The sequence below is a fragment of the Tamandua tetradactyla genome, chromosome 1 (genome assembly GCF_023851605.1).
Source record: "Tamandua tetradactyla isolate mTamTet1 chromosome 1, mTamTet1.pri, whole genome shotgun sequence".
In the NCBI taxonomy this organism is placed as follows: domain Eukaryota; kingdom Metazoa; phylum Chordata; class Mammalia; order Pilosa; family Myrmecophagidae; genus Tamandua; species Tamandua tetradactyla.
This window is the reverse complement of record NC_135327.1, coordinates 172,306,082-172,321,554: the sequence shown is the minus strand read 5'-3', so window position 1 is coordinate 172,321,554 and position 15,473 is coordinate 172,306,082. Positions and strand designations below refer to the sequence as shown.

Below are 15,473 nucleotides of genomic sequence, written 5' to 3'. Positions count from 1 at the left end.
ATAGCTAGTATAATTATTTTCATTTTAAAATTGAGCTTTAAATCTCTCATCTACCTTCCTTGGTAAGACTCTCTGACCAGAGTCACTATTAACTATGTTTTACAGAATCCAAACCCCAGATCCAAAAACCTCTTCTACCTTTCCAACTATTGTCTCTTTAACATGATTTTAAAGGGCTTGAAGTTGGACTTATTTCCCAGGAATTGGACTGCATTGTTGGGTACTTATCTTCCAGTTCAGATACTGGTCCTTTCACTCAGGTATAATGAGTCCAGCCTTTCAGTTGTCAACAGAACTTGATAGGGTCCTTTCCAGGCCGGTTGGAGTTTGGACTCTTTCCATGATTTGATGAGGACCCACCTGCCAGGTTAGTGTTGATGGACAGCAGATTCAAGAGGTAGAGTCTGGGCCAGCAAGCCAAGGTGCCTGAAGCATGGCAGAGTAGAGGATAAAGCCAGGACATAATTCTTAAGGAAGAGGTCCTTTGCAAAGTCCCCTACTGGCATGGTCTGTCCTAAGGCAAAATTCTCTGACTCTGGACCTGTAAAACTCGCAACAAGGTATCTACTGCCAATTCCGAAAAGGAGGAACAGTCATAGGCTACATATACCCATTTCCATAGGGAGGAATTGGAAGGAACATAAGGATCACCAGCCCCAACAGTCTTGAAAACCCTTAGGGCAAAGTCCATTAGATTTCTAAGTCTGAGAGTCATTTATCTTTGGGGCTTTAGAAAGCACAGTCCCACCCTTTCCCTGGGCCTTTGCCTGCCTCTCTCTGAATGCAACCTTGGGGAACATTGGAGACATCACCTTTTTCTGGACTCCACCTTCTCCAAGCATCAGGGCCACACCTGAGCTCTCTGCTATCTCTGGGGCACGCACTCACCCCCTGCATGTGGTGGCAACCGGGCTCTCCCCAATCCCCAAGGAATGTGCACCACTTTCACCAAGACCTGAGGTGGCACCACGCTTCTAAGGCAAAGAGGTGGAAGGTCCTCTCCCTCTCCAAGTACTTGAGTGGGTCTATTCTCCTAGCCCAAGGCTTCTTGACTTTAGACTTTAGCTTCCATAGTTCTGCCTCTGAAGTTATTTTTCCTCCAATGTGTCTCTTTTCTGCCCCTCTCAGTTGTGACTGGCAGTGGTTCTCTTTAAACAGATCCTGCAACACTCTTGTTGGCTTTCTGTGCAGTAGTCTCAGATCATGCCCATCAGCCAGTCCCATGGGTACTATCAGGTCCCTTCCCAACAAGTTACTCCCATCTTCTGGAATGTACAGCAGGAATTATCTTTCCAACAGATATTAGTAGGTTTGAAAATGGGGACTTTAAATCCTTCCCCTTTTACCCCCCAAACTCTGCAGGAGCTACTGGTGAATTTGATCCCCTTTGGGATGTAGTTCACAGAAGATCGAGCTGCCCCGGTGTCTACCTAAAATATAATTTCTTCCTGTATGGGCCCACCTTCAGATTTACCAAAGGCTCCCAGTTGGCTCTTGAGATGAGGAGCTTCTGATTTCCCTAATCCTCACAGTTCATCAGGGGTATCACCCAACCTTCTTTCTTTAAACTTGGGCACTCGCTTTTGAAATGACCAGGTTTCCCACAGTGATAACACCCTGCTGAGTCCTGTGCCCTCCTCGCTCCTTTATCCCCTTTGGCCCAGACTATTTCTCTATCTCGCCTCTGCCTATCTCCTCCCTGCTTTACTCTAATCTCTTCTTGACCATGTGGTTGACCATGCTCAGCGTGACTTTAGCTTGTTGCTTCTGCTTTTCCTCTTCCCTTCCCACAAACACTTTCGGAGACTCTCTCAATAACTCTCGTAGTATTTTATCCATTTATCCATCTGTTTTCTGGACCTTTTTCTGAATGTCAGGACAAGTCCACTTTACATCCTTGAACCATAGGACTATCAGGGTCCACCCCTAAATATTTCCTCACCAGTCCCTCAACCTTTGCAGGTAAGCAGAGGGAGTCTTGTCTAAGTCCATTCCTCAAAAATATTAATACCCAACAAGATTTTGCTGAAACAGGTACATAAAATATGTGGCTCAATATCCAAGAGATTAAGGTTTTTCGTTCCCAGGTGAAGTCTTCAGTTTAACCAAGAATCCCTTGTCTCTCTTTTAATCATCCAACCTCTCCTTAGCTCAGCTACTTGCCCAAAAAGATCAGAAAGCAGGTATCCTTCCTGCCACCTTAATATGCCAACATAATTGCCCCAGAGTAATTGGCAGGTCCTGTCAGGAGATACCATCACCCTCCTAGGAGTCCGATTCCTGCATTAACACTTTCATCAATACTGAACTCCTACAGGAAAATGCTCCCACATCAAGATAGTTTTATTCACCCATTTGCTTCACTCTTACCAGTAGCAAGTCTGCAACTTCTGCATTTGGCAAAGGGATTTATTATAGAGAAACCCAGACTCTGCATCAAATGGACACATGCTACTTTGAAATAGTTCTGTACGAAAGTAGAAAATTATCAGAATATCAGTAACCTTGGTAGCTTCTTCAAGTCCCTTTGAAGGACTAAAAATTACTGGATAGTTTAACCTGTCTTTTTCTTAAGCCACCTCAAAGGCTTTATATTTAAATTCTGAGATTTGGGTACAGCCAATTTTATCCCCTGTATAGTGATATCTCTAAGATCTGTCATTTGTGCCTGGTCTTTTTGATCATTATTATTCCAATTGGGATCTACATTGGGGAATCTCTTCTCTGCTGCCATTACCCCTTGTCCGGGCAGGTGCTGCCCCTCCCATTCTTTCATAGCTGCCCTCCTCACCGTTCCCCTTTCTTCCCCCATAAAGAGGATATTTAGGATAGACATAAGTTCAGACCAGGTATATAAGCTGATTTCCCCTGGTCCAATAAGTGCTTCTCTTAGAGGATGTAAGGACTGAACAGGTCTATGTTCTTTCACCCTTTTTCCTCAGAAGCCCCAAGAAATGGAGAATTCTTTCTATCTTTCTTACACTGTTCCACTCCTCAATTGTTGGTGGGTTGTCACAGGTGGAGCAGTTGGCCCTTATTGCCTCTCCTGCTCCCTGGGAGGAACGTGGGTTAATTCCATTGGGTCTTCAGGGTCTAACAGTCCCTGCCCCAGGGGGAGAAGCATAGGGGACAGGAAGGCTCAATGAAGGATCCCAGGCTTTAACTTCTACAGATTTAACCTCTGGCTCTGGGGTTTTGATCTTTACAGGATAAAGAGGTCCCTCTTCCCTTTGGCCAACACATGGCATAATCAAACTCCTCTTTGGAAAAGGGCTTCTTTTCATTAACATAAAGTACAAGGTCAGCCAATCCTCATCTGCCCCATATTTTGGCCAGAATACGTCGGGTGGCACAATGCTTTCTTTTGTCTAAATGTACATTTTCTTTTTGTCGTTTCCCTTGGTCCAATCACTATCGGCCCAATGTTCCAGCATTCTCCCTATGGACTATCCAGAGCAGTGTTCCTGGGACTCTATAGGTACTCTGTTCCATTGTTCCCCAGCCGACCAACTGCCTCTACCCATTCTGAGTCTTGCCTGGTTTCCTTTATCTCAGCACTGCTTTGCTTCATCCAACTCTGGCCCTTCCCCTCTTGGGAGAAGGGAACCATGGATTGGGACTCTTCACTTGCTTACTCAACTCCAGACTCATCAGAATTCTTTCCAACCACCAAGGCAATATTTAATAGTCTTTTTCTCACGTTGGTCCATGCACAGAGTTGCCTCGTCACTGTGAGACAGATTTTCCCTTCCCCTTTCCTCGTTCACAATTGGCGGATCCAAGCATCCAGTCTTGGGTCATTCTGGCTGTTGGAAATGGGCCCCCAGTGCTGGAGTCTGAGACCACTCAGTCAGCGGGGCGCAGCTTCCCTTCGTCCTCCCTGGGGATCCTCCTCCAAGACTCCCGATGTTGTTAGAAAGAAAGCTATACCTGAAAAAGAATAAACACTGACCTGATTGTGGAGGAGAAAAGAATTTACTAAAGATCTTGCAAAAATGGGCTTACACCCAAAAAATGGTGGCTGGTGCCCCAAGCAACTAAAAGCAGTGGTACTTATTCCCTAGGCCTAGCACACAGGTACCTCCCCTGTTTCTCCACTGATTGGCTACTCCAGAGGTTACAGCCTATCCGGATAGTCTAGCTAATTCAAATTTCCCACCAGAGGTTCCCACTTTTGATTACGCTTTGCAGTTCAGTGACCCTGGCTATTACTTATTTAAACTTGTTTCTACCTATTTGGCTCCAATTTTCGGCTTGCAGCAGAGGCTCTCTCCTTTCCCTACCTGCAAGACTGGTTTGAACTGTCCTGCAACCATTTTCTGCACCATCTTGTGTGAAAGCTAAATTTAATTTTATCCTTATGATCTGAGTATTGATCTTGGTCTCTTTACTTATCTAACACTAACTTCCCAATGCTAAGCTTTTCCCGTTAAATTTAAGAAGATCTCTACTTCCCTAGGATTTCATGTTGAGGTCTCACTATAGAAGAATATTACATATTTGGTATCTCATTTATCGTAGATAATCAGGTATAACATTTCAACTACAGAACCCTTTGGAATCCTTATAAAATATATGCCCTTCACATAGAGGTATTTCAGGACATCAAAAGCAACCTCCAATCCCAATTAGGAATTTCTTTTATTAAATCCATGGTAGGTTCAGCCTTTATGTCTATATTTTCTGCAAACTGGTATCCTGCACTTTTAGACAGTTTATTTCGTTGTTGAACAGTTACTCTTCTTCCAATCCTCCTTGAAACTTCAACTCCTATGTCTTGGTTCTGCCCTCTGGGATATTATTTTATTATATTGTGATGATTTAATGTTTTAATGTATTCTAAATATTTGCACAAAAACGAAAAAGTGACTAGTTTTGTTAAGTTATTTTGAAATAGTAATTTTGTATGAAAAGTTTTGCTTCAACAAACCATTTTCTTCATGAATGTTATTAGGGAACAATGTTGCAGGCCATTGAAAGATACATGAAGCAGGCCATTGTGGATAAAGTCTCCAGTGTGTCCAGTTCAGCATTGGTATCTTCCTTAGTAAGTAAAGAAGAACTGCTTAAGGCATGGTAGAATTTCTAGTTGCTAAAATAAATTCTCATATGATTCTCTTATATATGAAAGATTAAAAATTATGTATGCTTCTTTATTTCTTTAACCAAGAATGTTTTCTCTACCAGAGGAGTTTGAGTAATTAAAATTGGCAGGTAAAAGCGTGGCCTTTTCATATATTTGAAAGATTTAGGGAATCAGCAAGTTATGTTGTATACATAATAAAGATGGTGGGGTAAGGATGAGGTAGCAGGCAGAGAAGAAACTGAGGGTCAATTTCTTTTAAAAATATCTTCCTGTGAGTGCATGTATCCTTTAATCCAAAGTCTTCTGTCCTACTTCTAATTTTTTCCCCAGAAAGTGGTCTTTGTTTTACTAATCTTTTCCTTTCTCTTTTTCATCAAAACAAAACTTAATCATTAAAATCTGTCACATTACCATTAAAATGGTTACTGATGTGTATTTGAGTCACAAAAGAGGTGTTCCTCATTTTGGAATATAATTGCTTGAGTTATACAACAGGGAATCTGTTGCCTGGTAGTAAAACCAATGTAATGTTAACATTATTTAAACATCATTTATTGGCTACCTTTTCCTCTCCTGTTCTTCTTCTCTCATTACTTTCTTTTTCAAACCTCTCCCAGCCCATAAATATATATTCATTCACCTTTGCAGAGGGGTCTTAGGGTATGTGTTTCTGGTGTATTAGTAGCCCCAGAAATAGAGAAATGGAATAGGGTTATAAAGCTACAGAATTGTTTCTTTCGTTTGGAAATGGCTGTTACTGATTTACCAAGAAAACTGATCAGGCATTATCTGTTCTCAATGTTTTCTGTACTTAGCACATGATGAAGATAAGTTATGATGTGGTTAAGCGCTGGATCAATGAAGCCCAAGAAGCTGCTTCAAGTGATAACATCATGGTCCAGGTACTGTCCGTGAATCACATTCGCTTATGTCTGAGGATCGACTTTCTTTAAGCCTATATTTTAAGGACAATTTATTGATTCTCCAGATGAGCATTAACCAAGGCTAATTCTTGGGAATATTAGCCTATTTGTACATAAGCTCAAGTATGTACTCCACTAATTATGATCACTGCCATAGGCCTTGGAAGTATTTGGTACTATTTAGATGACTCCTTGTAGGAATGTTTGGGCAAGGTTCTTAAATTCAGTGGTAGGTTGAGATGCTCATTCCAAAGTTCCTTCACAATGCATTTCAGTCCTTTAATTGAAAAATAATTTTGTAAAATGGTGTTCAATTTGAAGTTTCTCAAGCCTTGATTGTAGACATTATAAAGATTATAAAGAACAATATTTACTTTGCAAAAGTTTGAAACCATTTCATCAGAAAGATCTTTTAATATTAATTAGGTTATTTCCTATTAAAAGAAACATGCTTAAATTCTTAACTGGCAGACTTATGTGAAATACTCCATTCAGATTTGAGAACATATTTATTTATCCCCTTTCAATGTTTGTAACTTCTTGTGTTAGCGTATTCAGTTATGAGGAAACAGAATAGTAATTTTTTCCCTTGGAAAATTCTCTTGCTCTTCTAACTCTGATTATGATAATGACATATAAGCTACTTTAGAATATTAATCCTTTAACTATTAAGGTAACTGCAGATAAATTAAAGCCACTAAAAGAGACCAGTACACTGGTAAAGCCTTAGACCCTTGGACCTGATGTCTTTTGTACTAAGAGTAAGTATGTGGAGCAGTGCAGACCATAGGAGAACCTTCTTCATATTATATGTCATCTCCATTCAGACTATCCAGTCTGAATTTACAACTTAGTGGGGGTGGGGTGGTAGTGGTGGTGGTAAATTAGAAACCAGTATGCCTTGTCTCTATATTTCAGTCTTGATTGTGTTTTGTTAAGTATGAAAAATGTATCCTGTTTGTATACGTTCAACTAGGTGTCTTTTTATTAAAAATCTAATCTAGTTCCATGTGATCTGTTTTCATGTAAGTATTTTGTCTTGTTTCTGATCAGCTGCCTGTGTATGCTTTCTCTTGCTCCTTAGTACCATGCATTGGGAGTCCTGTATCACCTTAGAAAGAATGATCGTCTTGCTGTTTCTAAGATGTTGAATAAGTTTACCAAATCTGGACTCAAGTCACAATTTGCTTACTGCATGCTGATTCGAATTGCTAGTCGCTTACTAAAAGAAACTGAGGATGGGTAAGTATCTGTGTCCTGAACCTGAACTGTTTTGTTTCAGATTAATATACTTTGGAGTTTATTTTCTTTATGAGTATCTTTTGAGAAGTATTCATTTTGCAAATGAATTTGTTAATAATTCAAATAAAAAACACATTTCAAGTAACAATTTTTTTAACCTAAATATATACTCTGGTATATATATTTAATGGACTATGATTGCTAATAATACAATGACAAATATAAACTAATTAAATAAAAGGTACTTATAGATCATAGGATATATAGATAATTACATGTGAAAGCTGGAAAGGACTTCTAGAATCATCTAGTTTTCTCTTTCATTTTTATAAAGGGAAATATTGAGTTGCTACTGCATTTAATGAGTTGCTCCAGATCCTTTTACTTATTTTCAAATCCTGCTGTTCAGAGCTCAGCCCTCTAACTTTTAACCATCAATGCTGTTAACTGAATGACAGTGTTCTTCACAGGTTCTGCCTAGGATTTAGGACTGAATTTTGGTTTTCCTTATCTTTCCCTTTGCTATAAAATAATTCAGAATTATTTTTAAAAATATAAATTTAGTTCCGTTTACACAAAAAGGTAATAAACATTTGAATACATCTATGTCTGTACTAACTTTGCAAATTTCTCTATCTTTGAATAAACCTATAATAGTAATATCTGACAATTACTGACTATATTTTATGTCAGGTTATGTGCTTAGCAATTTACAAATACTTTTTTCATTTCATCCTCAAAATACTTTAAATAGCAGATAATATTAAAATTATCATTTTTTAGATGAGAAAACAGATCTAATGAAGTTAAGTAAGTTTTCAGATTGGTGGAGTCAGTATACATAATCACCTAATTATTGTGGTTATATTAATTTAATTATTGTCACAATATAATAGCATTTGAGATCTCAGTTTCCAGATGGCAGTCTGAGCACATGCTAAAATCTTTCCTTTCTACAAAATCACAGAAATGGTAGAAAAGGTATATTTAAAATAACCAGAAAGGGATCTCTTTATGGCCCCAAAACATAAGCAAAAGGAAAATTTCAGTCATTAGATAAAACCCGTTACTGAGTCTTCAGGGCAGATACTGACATTGCTGTGATATCAGAATCCCAATATGCACAAAAGAGTTTTCCTGGACTTTTACAAACAAGTGAGGAAGGCCAGTACCATGAAAGACAACAAACTCAGCAAATGGAATAATTTATGCTTGAAAAAATAGAGATAATGACTCAATCTGAAAAGGACTTTTAGTATCTTTAATAGTTTCACAAGAAAAATTCACCCATAAACCATAAACAGTGAGTATTAAAAGAAATAAACAGAATTTGGAAATGAAAAAATATACTTCAGTTGCCGAGATGGAAAACATAACAGATAGGATGAGTAACAAATATGACAAAACTGAAAAGCAAGAATTTACTGAAAATCAAAATAAGGAATCCTCCCAGAATGCAGTATAAAATGTTAAGAAAATAACAAATATAAAAAAAAGTCAAGAAATATGGAAGATAGAGCCAAGACTTGTACCATTTTTCTAATAGATGTTCCAAAGAGAGAAAATATAAAGAATGGAGGAGAAAAACTATTTAAGAAATAATGGTGAGAGGTTTTTTTCTTCCAGTAGTGACCACTACTCTTGGAAAAATAGCAAAGCTGAATTTTAAAAAATAAAATTTGTTTGATGGTATATGTTTGAAGTCTTGGTGCTGCTTTTTTCTTAAGAAATTTACTCATTCAATGAGTGAATGAGGCACAGAGAGTGCTTAGGACTTTCTCTCTAAACCAAACTCTGCAAATAAACTCACTACCCTCCCTTTGATGACTATCAGGGGTGTAAATCTCCCTGAAGATAAAAAACCAAACTCTGCAGATAAACTCACTACCCTCATCCCGTGGGACATGACTACCAGGAATGAGCCTGGCCCTAACATCATGGGGTTGTCAATGCCTTTTTGACCAAAATGGGGAAGAGAAATGAAGCAAAGTTTCAGTGGCTAAGAGATTTCAGATAGAGTCTAGAGGCCATTCGGGAGGTTACTCTTACACAAGCTTCAGCTATTTATTGCAGATTGTCACAGTATGCCAAGCCCCAACCAACAGTATTCCTGAAATTCCTAAAGAATACCCTGGACTCTATCTAAGACTCTATAAAAGTTTATTAAGTTTATTTTTTCAGAAACTTAAATCCTCCAGATGGCTCCTATGACAAATAAGCCCTGAAACCCAGCAGTACCAGTCTCTCCAAGAACATCAATGAGTTTCATTCCTCTACCCCATATAATGTCAACACCCTTTTCAGCCAAAAAAGAAGTTAGAATTGTCATTGCTCATGTATCTCTGAAGATTGAGGGAATGATCCAGTGAGAGGGAGGTGTGTAATTAAAGGAAATACCTGAAATTGTTGAATTGTAATCTAGTATCCTTGATATTTGATAATGATTGTATAACTTTATAGCTTTCATCTTGTGACTATGTAATTGTAAAAACTTTGTGACTGACATTCCCTTTATCCAGTGTATGAGTAGATGAATAATAAAATAAAGACATGCATGGAAAAAAAAATTGTGCTTGGGAATTGTGCTTCTGGTTATGATGTAGAAGTTCTCAAGAAAACCATCACTCCCAGTATAGCAAGAAAAAACTGGAAAAGCTACAAAAGCTTAGTTTATCTTTTTTTAAATGAACTTCTTATTTTGGCATAGTTTTAGATTAACAAAAAAGTTACAAATATAATAGAGAGCCCCTCTTTTCCTCTCAATCAGTTTCAGTAACCTTTAATGTTATCTTTCTACATTACTGTGGCATATTTTCAAACCCAGAAATCAACATTGTTACATTGTTGTTTTAATTTGCTTGATCTCCTGTCACAAATGCCATAAAATGGTTTTGGCTTAAACAATGGCAATTTATTTATTGTTCACCGTTTCAGAGGGTAGAAGACTTGCTTCCTACTGGGGATTCTTTTGCTTGAATTTCTTCCCTTTCTTACATGGCAGTGTCCTCTCCACATCTTTTCTCAGTGGCCCTTTCTTTTTAAGGCGCCTGGTAATCTGGAATAAGGCCCATTCTGCTTCAGTTGGCCATACCTTAACTAAAAATAACATCTTCAAAAGGTCCTATTTACAGTGAGTTCACACCCACAGGGGATGTGAATTAAGATTAAGGACCTGTCTAAACTGGGGAACATATTGCAATCTATCACAATTACTGTCAATTAAACTCCAGATTTTATTCTGATTTCACCAGTTTCCATGAATGTCCCTTTTCTGTTCCAGGATCCAATTAAACATTTAGTCGTCATGTTTCCTTAGTCTCTAATGGTATGTGATAGTTTCTCAGCCTTATCTTGTTTTCCTTGACCTTGAAAGTTTTGAAGAGCATTAGTCAGGTGTTTTGTTGATTATCACTGAAATTGGGTTATTGGAAGCTTTTCATATGCTTAGACTGAAATTATATGATTTTGGAAAGAATATTGCAGAGGTGAAGTGCTCTTCTCATCACATCTAGTTAGGTTCCTGATATCCACATGACGTTATTGGTGATGTTAACCTTGATCATTTGTTAAGGTAGTGTTTGCCAGCTTTCTCCACCTATAAAGTTAACTATTTTTCCCTTTCCTTATTCTGTTCTTTGGAAGCAAGCTACTAAGTCCAACCTAGACTCAGTGTGATTCAAGAAGGATAAATACAAAGAAAACCACACCTAGTCATATGTATCATAATTAAAATGTTATAAAACAAAAAAAATAAAATGAAATAAAGACTAAAAAGAATGAGTGGAAGAAAATAATGAGGAAAAGAAAGAAATCATAAAAGTAGCCAAAGAAAAAGTGGCCTATTATATTCAAGGAAGCAAAAATAAGAAAAATGGTTGACTTCTCATCAAAAAAATGGATACTACTATATGACATCTTAAAATTGTTGAAAAAAACACAACTATCAATCTAGAATTCCACAACCTGTAAAAATATCCTCCCAAATAAAGATGAAGTAAACACATCTTCAGCCATATAAAAACTGAAAGAATTTTATGTCCAGTATACCTACATTTTAAAAGGTGGGGAAAAGTTTTTCAAGATGAAGAGAAATGGTACTAGATGGACAATCTCAATGTGCAGGGGGGAATGCAGAACAACAAAATGGGTAAATATGTATGTAAATATAGAGGCCTTTGGAGAATTTATAAATATGTAAAATTTTGACTGATAATAACACTGGATTGTGGGGTTTATACTGCATGTAGCAATAAAATATATGACAATAATAATACAAAGAACATGAAGAAGAAAAATAGAAGTATGTATTTGTAAGGTTCTTAAGTTGTCTAGGAAGTACTATTATGTCATTTGAAGGTGAACTGTGATAATTTAAGGATGAATATTGTAATTCTAGTATATCCACTAAAAGCTAGGAGATATAGCTAAAATAGATGATAAAATACTGAAAAAAAGGGCCACGGTGGCTCAACAGACAAGAATGCTTGCCTGCCATGCCAGAGGACCCGGGTTCGATTCCCGGTGCCTGCCCATATACAAAAAAAAAAAAGCTAAAAAAATATTCTATTGAGTTTTCCTGCTTCTGTAACAGTGAAGTAGCTTGGGCAGATTAACCCTCCTGCATACAAAAATATACTTTTTCAAAGCAAGGAAAACCCACAACTTTTTAAAGTACTGGTGAGTGGTGAAACAGCTTAACTGGATGAGATTTGTGTATTTCTGGCTTTTCTTCTGTGGAGATGCCACTATCCCTGGGCATGGGATGGCAGAAAGCTACAGTAGTCAACTAGCTAGAGGGGTCAAAAACCCATTTAAGTTTGGAAAAGTAACTGAAAACTTAGGGAGGAAATTTTGGAAGGGTGGGAGCCATAAAATGGTGGGGCTAGAAATCAATTTTATACTGAAAAAACCCTTGGTTGTCCATTGAACTTTGCATGTACAGGGAAATAGGCTAAGAACTGCTGAGTTTCTTGTTCCTTGCATGGTTACCTACATCTCACAGTCCGCCGTGGTGAGTCAAGTCAGTGCTTTGAATCTCTCTGACTTGCCCAGTAACTTCCTCTATTCTGCCTCCTCTTCTGCCACGTCTCTATTTTTGAAAGCTCATTTTAAAAATTGGATTGTCTTATTATTGTTGAGTTGTAGGATTTCTTTATATATTCTAGCTATTAAACTCTTTTGGGTATGTGGATTTCAAATATTTTCTCCTGTTGAATAGGCTGCCTTTTTACTTTCATGACAGATTCCTTTGATGCATGATAATTTTTACTTTTGCAGAGTTCCCGTTTATCTATTTTTATCTTTTGTTGCTTGTGCTTTGGGTTTAAAGTCTAAAACTGTTGCCTACCACAAGATCTTGAAGATGCTTCCTACATTTTCTTCAAGGAGATGTATAGTCCTCGTTCTTACACTTAAGTCTTTGATAAATTTTGATTTAATTTTTATATATGGTGTGAGAAAGGGGTCCTCTTTCATTCTTTTCATATGGATATCCAGTTCTCCCAACACCACTTATTGAAGAGACTGTTCTTACCAGTGAAGTGTACTTGGAAGCCTTGTCAAAAATCAGTTGACTGTAGATGTGATGGTCTGTTTCTGAATTCTCAATTTGATTCAATTGGACAGTATATCTTTATGCCAGTATCATATTGTTTTGTCCACTGTAGCTTTGTAATATGCTTTAAAGTCAGTAAGTATGAGTCCTCCAATTTCTTTCTTATTTTTCAAGATGTTTTTATCTATTCAGGGCCCATTACCATTCCAAATAAATTTGATGAAAGACTTCAGTTTCTGCAAAGTAGACAGTTGCAATTTTTAACAACAGATTTGTTTTATTTAAAACAGTTTTTATTATGAAATATAACATATATACAAAAAAGCAATACAGTTCAAAGTACATTATGACAAGTAATTGTTGAACAGATTTCAGAGTTTGGTACAGGTTACATTCTACAATTTTAGATTTTTCTTCTAGCTGCTCCAAGACATTGGAAACTAAAAGAAATATCAATACAGTGATGCAGGTCATACTCATTTGTTAAATCCTATCTTCTCTGTTATAATTCCTCCTTCTCCTTTGATCCCTCTCCCAATTTTTTGGGGTATTTGGATAATATGGGATGGGGGGATGGAAATAGTTGATGTTCTTGAAGAGGCTGGCCCCTCTGGGTTTCAAGACTTATCTGGCCTAGAAAACATCTAGAGGTTGTAGGTTTCTGGAGCATAATCATAGTGCATGGAACTCGTAGAATCTCACATAGAGCCCTTGGGTTCTTTAGGGTTAACAGGAATGATTTTAGTTGGGGTTTGGCAAAGCATGGTAATTAGCAATATCTAGCTAAAGCATGCACTAGAGTAGCCTCCAGAATAGCCTCAATTCTATTTGAACTCTCTCAGCCAGTGATGACCTTAGTTTGTTACAAATGTTTTTTTCCCCTTTTGGTCAGGAAGGCATTGAGGATCCCATGGTGCGAGGACCAAGCTCTTCCCTGGGAGTCACATCCCATGTTGCTGGGGAGACTCACCCCTGGATGTCATGTCCCACGTAGGGGGGAGGGTAATGATTTTCTTTGCAGACCTGGGCTTAGTAAACAGATGATTTTTAACTTTTTAAAATTTAATGACAAGTTCGGACTAAAATTCCAGAGGTTGGATACATGATAAATAATGCTGTAGAAGGTGGTATTAAATGGAAGTAAAAGCATGCTAAAGTTTTTTTTTATCTTGTTTGGGAGAAAGATATAGTTAATGATAAAGAGATATAGTTAATGATTAAGACCAAACTTCGGTAGAAAATATATGGGTCAGTGATTAAGAATATAAATTGAATTGCTTCTTGGCCTTTTGGCTAAGATCAAGTGTAGTATCTGTTCTTATCAGTTTAATATTTGATACGTCCTCTATCTGAAGACAATATATTAAATGGATTTTTGGAATTAGGAGATGGAATAGGAGCTTGCTCCGTTCACTCCACGCATTGACTTGGTATTGCAGTACTTCCAGGAACGGTGCACCCCCCTTGGGGGAATAAAAAATGTATGAAAAGTTAAAAAAAAATATATATATATAAATTGAATGTAAGGCTCTCAAACTTACCGAAGAAAAATGGAACAAAGAAAACTTCATAAGGCATATAAATAGAAAAGAGAAAATGCATGGGAATAGTGTAAATGTATTAGTTATCTCTTAAGTCATAAAATAGCCCAAGACTTAACAGCTTATAACAAGAAATATTTATTATTTCAGTTTCTTTTGCCCAGGAATCTGGTCTAGCTGTCTGGTTCTGATTCAGAATCTGTTATGAGGTTTCACTCAAGCTATCAGCCAGGGTTGCAGTCAAAGGGGCCAGAGGTTCCACTTCCAGTTCCAACTCATACAGTTATTGGCAAGCCTAAGTTCCTCTCTGGCTGCTGACTGGTTGCCTCAGTTTCTCACTCTGAGAGTGTCTTACAGTCTATGTAACTGACCTCACAGCATGGTACCCAGCTACTTCCAGAGCAAGTGCACTGAAAGAGAGAGCCTATGATAGAATCTGCACAGTTTTGTAACTTAATCTTGGAAGGGACATGCAGTCCCCTCTGCAATAATCCCTAGACCAACCCTGATATAATGTGGGAGGGGACTACATAAAGATTTGTCTGTATGGAAGTGGGGTCTTTGAGAGAGTCTTGGAGGCTGACTAGCGCACCAAATAAATCCGTTATCATAATAGATGTAAGTATGTTTACCTGTTACAAGAGATTCTCAGGTTGGGTAAACAAAATACATCGAGAAACCTATTATATGTTTGCAGAGACACTTGTAAACAAAGTGACAAAAAGCCTTTAAAATGTATGTGTATCAAAAATATACTAGATATATACTAAAAACAACAACAAAAAATACTGTGTAGCAATAGTAATATACCCAGAATAGAAGTTCAGGTGTAAAACACTAAAAATGACAAAGTGGAACATGTTTTGACAAACGTAATTGTTTAAAAAATGATTTAGCAAGAATGAACTTGCATACATTTAATAATAGTTTCAAAGTATGTAAAGCAAAATAATGTAGAAATACAAAAAATTAAGTCCTCTTGATCTGTTAATGGGAGCCTTTAACACAGCTCTCAGAAACTGACAAATCAAGCATAAAAATGTAAGACTAGTAAAAAAAAAAAATGCAAGACTAGCTATCCTGTATATCACTGATAACAAAATCAACCTCATATTTAGAACCCTGTT

General features: G+C 37.4%; 1 protein-coding gene and 1 non-coding gene across 3 annotated transcripts in view; both read left to right on the top strand.

The window, feature by feature from the left end:
* Positions 1-15,473, top strand: part of COPG2 (coat protein complex I subunit gamma 2) — a 214,163-nt gene that overhangs the window by 102,097 nt on the left and 96,593 nt on the right. For both annotated transcript variants that reach the window (XM_077133782.1, XM_077133859.1), the window contains 3 exons: positions 4,955-5,047; positions 5,902-5,988; positions 7,094-7,251. In XM_077133782.1, coding sequence (XP_076989897.1) covers positions 4,955-5,047; positions 5,902-5,988; positions 7,094-7,251 — 338 coding nt within the window. The remainder of the gene's footprint in view (positions 1-4,954; positions 5,048-5,901; positions 5,989-7,093; positions 7,252-15,473) is intronic.
* LOC143653833 (U2 spliceosomal RNA) lies at positions 14,079-14,269 on the top strand. The gene has a single exon (XR_013161553.1). It is a non-coding gene; the product is annotated as a U2 spliceosomal RNA (small nuclear RNA).